The 7,290-nt window shown below is 39.5% G+C and overlaps 1 protein-coding gene across 1 annotated transcript in view; it reads right to left on the bottom strand.

Moving 5' to 3' along the window:
- RAB11FIP2 (RAB11 family interacting protein 2 (class I)) overlaps nucleotides 1-7,212 on the bottom strand; it is a 29,264-nt gene extending 22,052 nt beyond the window's left edge. The window contains exon 1 of the mRNA XM_010191132.1: nucleotides 6,684-7,212. Coding sequence (XP_010189434.1) covers nucleotides 6,684-7,036 — 353 coding nt within the window. The 5' untranslated portion in view covers nucleotides 7,037-7,212. The remainder of the gene's footprint in view (nucleotides 1-6,683) is intronic.
- Nucleotides 7,213-7,290: the final 78 nt, after the last annotated feature.

The raw sequence follows: 7,290 nt of genomic DNA, 5'->3' as shown, positions 1-7,290 counted from the left end.
AACTTCCCCTACTCATTTTGCTGCTTCTGCCACTCTGCCGTCACTCTACTGGTAAGTATCTATCAAGCTGATCTAATTTCTATTCCACATTAAGATTTTTGCAAAATCTTTATTTCAACTCTCAAATTACTGATGGGATTCTGCAAAAAGCCACATGATCACGGCACCCACAAGGCTTCTAACCTTGATTTTAGAGGTAATATCAGCATCCTGATCTGCTAAGCCACTTTAATCTGCTACACAGTGATGAGGAGAATTTTCTACAACAGCAGCTACTTCTAAAATTTATTACCCCTATAAAAGACCATCACAATCCCAATGGCAGAACACGTCCATCAGCTGTCACAGGAAAGAAGTGCTTCTTCACCTTAGATTACTATGCTCAATCTAGGTACACTGAAGACACTTGCTTCATAAAATCCCACTGACATAAATGTCCACAGCTAATGGACAAAAACCAACATCCGAAGCCCAGAGCCGTCCAACATTTTCATCAGCAGCAAATGCACTGTGAAAAATGCAAAGTATGTTTTCTGATATATCACTCAGATACCACACTGAAAGACTACCCCAAAAATCAGTACGTAGGAAAATTAAGGCAAGGGGCTGAGCACAGACGACATCATATATGAGAGGAAATAAAAAAGCAAACAGATTATTTATTAAAATAAGTGATGACATTCACAAAGATGAATACTATTACTTTCTGGAAGTCAACTGATATAAGATGGAGAGTTTAAAAATAAGCATTACAGAGTGATATTGTAACACCAGAAAACATATGGCAACTGACACACATCCCAACACCCTTACTAAGGGGTTAACTAACCCCAACCGGAATCAAAGGAACTAAAGTGGTCTTAGTTTACTTTTTATTTTGGCTAAATATTGTGTGTGAAATATTTTATTTTAGAAACAAATTAACTGAAGGCATGAGAATTAAGGCCAGTTATTTCAGTTGAGTGTATGTATAAGCATATGAGTATGCAGAGAAAATGGAGAAATATTTCAACCCAGATGGCCCTCAGACTCTGACTCAGAATTCTTACTTATTCAGAAGATGCGCTCGCATTTGTCGCCGAAATGTAAATGTTGGGAATATTACGAGATAATTTGAAAATATTGCTATAATCCCATAAAGCTACAACTGGGTGCAACTTCTTGTTTTCCCCCATAACCATCTTTCTCTTCTGGTCCTCACCACTAACTTCCCTTCATTTTTAGCACATTTACTGAGCGGTGCCATGAAAGCAACAGCACAAATCCATACGGATCCTCCAGGCTCCTCATTATTTCTGTGCCTTAGATAAATATCTCAGTTATCACTCTTCCCCCTTTTGACGACAGTAGAATGAGGTTTTCTTTTACTTTAACCATAGTATTTTGATAATTTCTGTTACGGCCTACCATTTCGACTACTATTTTGTTTTCTCACCTAAAATTATCTAAAATGCCTTTTTCTGGTTTAAACTAAAGACTCAAAATTAGTAAATAATATTTATAAAGTATCATGTTTTATAGAATTATTTTTAAAAGGCACTATTAATTAACAAGCACTGAGCTCACGACATACTATCTATTTACTAGTTGTTTGCTTGTTCCTAATTCAAGTTGTATTTGAAGCCACCAACTCTTGCTTATGTTACTGCAGGCGAGAGAGGGGACGGGGCAGAGGGAGGCGAAGGGGGAATCCTTCCATATCCAAAAGGGAGGCTGCCAAGAAGGAATTCACATCAATTTGGAGGAGGTCACACAATTTTCAGATCTTTCAGGAAGCTCAGTAGCACTAAGGAATAAATGCCTACAACAGAAGGGTATTGATCGTGGTCAGTTGTTAATTCTTTTTGTTTGTTTCCTGAGAAGCTGTTTTAAAGTATTTTATATGATCGATGTAAGCAGAGGAGAAGATCTTGGATAAGGCCAAAATTCCTTCACTGTATTTGCTCAGATAAGCATTTTTTACAGCACTGCTGAAATTCAGCAGGGGGTGGTGGTGGTAATGGTTGTTGAGGTATTATAGAAACCAGAGAGAAGAGGAATTAAGTCACAAATTAAAAGTGTCTCCTCCAACAAAATTGCCATAAGAAATAATAACTCTACCATCACCTGCCTCCCTCAGATTTATAACATTCCAGACAAGGGTTGCATTCTATATCAGCTGAATGTATTTAAAAAGTAGCTTTACAGGAGAGCTAATAAAGGAATGGACAATAAATAGTGTGGAATTAGAGAACAACAAGGACAAAGCAATTGCCGATGAAATAAGTAACACTGTGATGAAAATTAAGGGAAATTTCTTCTTCTACTGCTGTGTTCATGTAGCGCACAGGAAAATAAGCAGAGTCTTTAAGAAAAGCTACTGAAAAATACTTCAGTAAATTAAGACATGTCAGTAAATAAGTATTTCTTTATTCCATGATAAATCAAAAAATTGTTTTGATGTTATGCACTGTCAGATCATCCGCAGTATTAAGGCAACTGTGAATTACAACTGAATTGCAATTATTAAAAAAAGTATATATGCTTTACAACAACACATTCATTGATCATATTAACATTTAAGCTGCAGGAGCAAAAGAGGTGCATTTTTTCTGCAATAGCAGTTAAAAAAATTGTCCTGTATTTCTCATGATGAATTAAAAAACCCCACTGTATTCTACTGAAAAAAATAAAACCATGTCAGAAATCTAAGATCTGAAAACTTCTGCTAAATATACCTCCAATAAAGCAGTATCTGACAAGCTTTTTCAACTGTTAAACAACGTGGTAAAATTCCCCAGTATTTGGAGCCCAGTTTTCAACTCTGGAGAAAGGAGCAGAAAAAGTAAGAAGAGTCTGTTCACTCCCAGCTACAGCACAGATGCCAGAGACGCAAATTTACAAAGTCAGCACAAGGTGATGAGCATTTTGCAGCAATACAGAGAGAAAATGAGCTGGGATCCTGCAGATGCTTTGACTGAGTATTCTGGAAGAGACCTGGTAAGGGACCATCTGAGTCACATCTGGGCCTAACCATGCCAGGAATTTTCACTGTTAAGAACTCAAAAAAATCATCCGTTTCAGACAGAAAGAGAAAGGGCATTGCGTGATGGAGCGTACAAAATTCTCACTATCAAACTACAGTAACTACACTCCTTTGTTTCATTAAATCTTGTGCCAGAGCAAGTTTATTAGAACACAAGATGTGCAAATCCTATCATGAGGCCTCTTGCCTGAAAACTTTACTGCAGAGAGGATTTTTCTTAAGATGTGACAAGTAACAAAAAAACTATACAGAAAAAAGGATAATTTTTCCCTAATATAATGTTTCTGAAGCTGCAGTGAAATTTTAAATTTATTTCTTCTAATTTATAAAATATTAAATAAAAAAAATATACAAAAAGCTGAATGTCATACACCCCACAGTCTTCCTAGGAATTCAAAATCAGCTGGTAGCCTTCACTTCTCATACCTCCTTACTAAAAAAGCGCTGGGGAATTGCTGACAGGGTTCAGCATTGTGCAGAATATTAAATATCTTTTTTGCAATACCCTGGTGACTCTTGAGTCTGTCTCTTACAGCACCATATGTACAGCTGTGTTGGAAAGAGGAAGCTATTAAATATATTAAAAAGTAGAAATATTACCAATAGACACTTCATCAAATAACTGGATCTCATTCATCCCCAAACAAAGCAAGAAATGTTAAGGTTACATCAACATGAGAAAATAACTCTGGATTTAATAACACCGCAAGCCTGTTGAACATATTTGAAAGTAAAAACATTGCTTAATAAAACAGATTAGTGTTTCTGAAACAATGAATATAGCTTTCAACCATCAGAATGCTTTGGTAATAAAGACATGGGACTTGGTCTTGAAAGGCACTGGGTATCTAGGTTCCCACACCACAGCCACGGCTAGAAGGTCTTCGGGTCCAAATATATTGCCCTTAGTTTACTGCCAACACAGGCCTAGGAAGATTTTGTATCAAAAAGGATTTAATAAAAGGAGAACAAGAAAGTGTTTTGTTTGAGATCGCATTTGTAAAATATATTCTTGAAAGTTTGCCCTCCTCCCACATACACGTACAAATATTGCATCCACATCTCTAGTGAACACTCAAAGGAGGCAGCAACAACACAGACGCACTCCACGAGGGCACACAAGTAGACAACCTGGTAACTTTTCACAAACATCTAAACACGTAAGGACTCCGAGTTATCTTTCTCAAAAGTTACTTTCAAAAGGGACATTTTTTAGGTTTTTAAGCATCTAAAGACACCAATAGGAAAACTGGATTTTCAATGGCTCCTATCTCACAAGAATTTAAATCAACATTAATTGATTATCCGCTGCTAACCACCTATCCACACTTTCAGGCATATGTAAGACTTTAGAAGCCTAACAGCCATCAACTTTTAATAAGATCTGCAGCCTTAAATGCTCAAGTAACTTCTGAAAACAAGACTTGGGCTGTCTGTAAGAATTTCCCCATACGCCCCCATCGTCTGCCGTACAGCGCACAGGCAGAGCACAGCTTTCTCGGGGAGCCCTGGCAATTTCAGCGATGGTCTGGGGAAGCATCGCTGCATTTTATGCAGTGTGAGTTCCTCTCTTGAACTTCAGAGAAAGAAATGAAAAAGTAAAGAACACTTATGAAGCTCTGCTAACCACAATTTCATATATAAAATACCAGAGAGATCTGAATGCTTACTTAACTACCACAAGGACTATGTTAATTACCCCACTTACACATTTTTGCAATAATTTTGTAAGACTCTAACACTACTTTTGCTAAAATTGGTGCAAGCCTGTATGGTTCCCTAAAAGGAAAAGAAGTTTTGTTACTCACAGTAATACATGAAGAATTTATGTATGTTCCTCCAGTTTCTGAATACATATTTCTACCTAGACTGTTACAAAGTATTTACAAGAGTAGCATTTCTACTTGACTCATTCACCTTTTTTTCTGTAGTGCAGATAGGTGTTTAAACTAAAGCAGTTACCTATGACTCGCAGGATAATTACAACTGATGATTAAAGAATATTTAAGATGCGTGCCTAAAGAGCACTGAAACTTCCTGAATCAGTGTAAATAGAAACTAGGACCCTAAGGCTACAAGCATTACCATGTATTGCATCAAGGTAACTGGTTTGTCCTTAAAAAGATAAGCAATTAAAAAGTATTATACTTCAGACCATGAACCCACAAGAGATTCTGCACAGACAGGTTCTTCCCTATCATATGGTTAATGAATGCACTGTTTAGCCAAAAATTTAGTTTACAGAAAAGAAAAAACAAAACCAAAACACCAGGGCATAAGCAGCTTTGCCTTGTCTTTGGTGCTCCTTCAACCTCAGCCACTGCACATCAGCAGGACCAGGTTCTGGGATGGTTTCTGCTGAGAAACACTCAGTCAGACCCGGCTGGTGTTGCTGTACTGATTTCCATCTCCAAATGCCCGCTTGGACTCTGCTGGAGGTTCACTCCTCCTCAGCACAGTCAGTGACAGACAAACCATGCCAGCCTCTTGGTCACTTTGATGCAAGGTCCAGCATCTTATCACAGACCCACCAAGACTTACAAAAGAAATAGCAGGCTTTAACAGCTGAGATTTGGGCACAAGAGCCTTTCTACTCTACTGAAAAGACGCTGAAGGAGGACAGCACCTGGCGCAGGAACTTTTCAAATGAAAGAACTGTCGCTGCTCATACATCACTGCCTACATATAGCTAGCTTGGAGGTCTCTATGCTCTTCTTGGACTACTTCTGTGGGACAAGCATAGCTAAAACAAACAAATCACGCACTCACAGGCATGCCTGCAGTATGCTTACACCTACAGTTTATTCCCATAGACTTTGGAGGACAAATTACAGTGGTACCATGACACTGGTGCAGACACCTTCATGAAACCATGTCCTCACTAGAAATTAAAAGACTTACTTATTCAGTTGAAAAACCTAGAGAGTTAGATACATTTACAGTTCAGCCTAACAAACTGCAGTGAAGCTTTTTTTTTTTGCCATAACTTGCAATTTTGCTACACAGCAATTTTATTTGACAAAGGCTTGTATAGATAATGATGGAGGCTACCACAACAGCAGAAATTTCAGTCTTCTCTGTTGAGGCCTGCTGTACAGAGCAGCCTGCAGGATCACAGCCTAAGATTAATCAGGATCAGAAAGGCACTGTGCTGCTCTGGTAAGCCTTCATTAAGTCACAGCTCATTGACCAATAAAACAAATATAAAATATTTTAGGACCCTTGGTTTTAGCAATTGAAGGAAAAACATTTTTAGAGAGAACATCACCAGGCTTTGATGGAGTCTGAGTCTCATATGTGGTTCAAACTGATGTAGGAGTTGAATGGGGGATATGGCCCTGAGCAGAATGAAGAAAAATCGTTAGAGAAACAGACTGTAATGAGTTTGTGTTGACAAGATTTTGTCAAAAAATGTTAATGTTATTGACAGTCCTTCCCTGTGCAGGGCAACCACTGTGATTACAGTAAACTTCTCTCTGGAAGAGGTCAGGCCACAATGACATAACTGTATACGTTAAGAGACTTCAACACACCGCAGAAGAAACATACATACTAATTTCATTTCAGAGTACATTGGTAGTAAGGCTGCAATTTCCCACCCTCCCCAAGAGTACAAAGAACACAAATTATAACAAAAAAACCAACAGCCATCACTTACTCTGTTTTCCTTCTTTGCTTGTCCTCAAAAATATCATTCAGACTTATCGCCACCTGTCCCAAAAACTTGTCCAGCCCCACCAGCGACCTGTGCATGACAATCAGGTACAGGATGTATTTTTCTGGATTCTCCTGCATGAGTAATCCAGGGAGCTCAAAGGAGGCCTCTTCTTTCCAGACAGGATCCAGGGTCTTCTCGGCCACCGAGGTGGAGTACTTCTCCTTGCCCAGCTGTATGATGGTGTAGGCGTCGTTGCTGCCATTTTTACCTTTTGGCTTCAGACCTTTGGCTTGAAGGACCGTAACCTGCACGTGAGTGGGGTACCACTTCTGGGCTTGCTCTGCCAACATCATCTTTGAAGATCGAAGCAGCAATAACAAACACAGAAGTCTCAAAGTCTTCGAGTGACTGTGTAAGGGCACTTACGGTGGAGACACCTGTCAGGGGCTCTTCCTGCTCCTTCCTCCAGCGCTCCTCTCCGCGGGTGGCACTCACCGCTCCTCAGGTCCCCCCCTCCCCGCGCAGCCCTACCTGCGACTCCATGGCTGGGGGCTGCCAGGGTCCCCCGCAGAACCGACACCGCTCCCCTCCTGCCTCCGGCCTCCCC

The sequence above is a fragment of the Mesitornis unicolor genome, unplaced genomic scaffold (genome assembly GCF_000695765.1).
Source record: "Mesitornis unicolor isolate BGI_N332 unplaced genomic scaffold, ASM69576v1 scaffold43768, whole genome shotgun sequence".
NCBI classification, from domain to species: Eukaryota; Metazoa; Chordata; class Aves; order Mesitornithiformes; family Mesitornithidae; genus Mesitornis; species Mesitornis unicolor.
The sequence above is the reverse complement of the archived record's forward strand: the minus strand, read 5'-3'. Positions and strand labels throughout refer to the sequence as shown.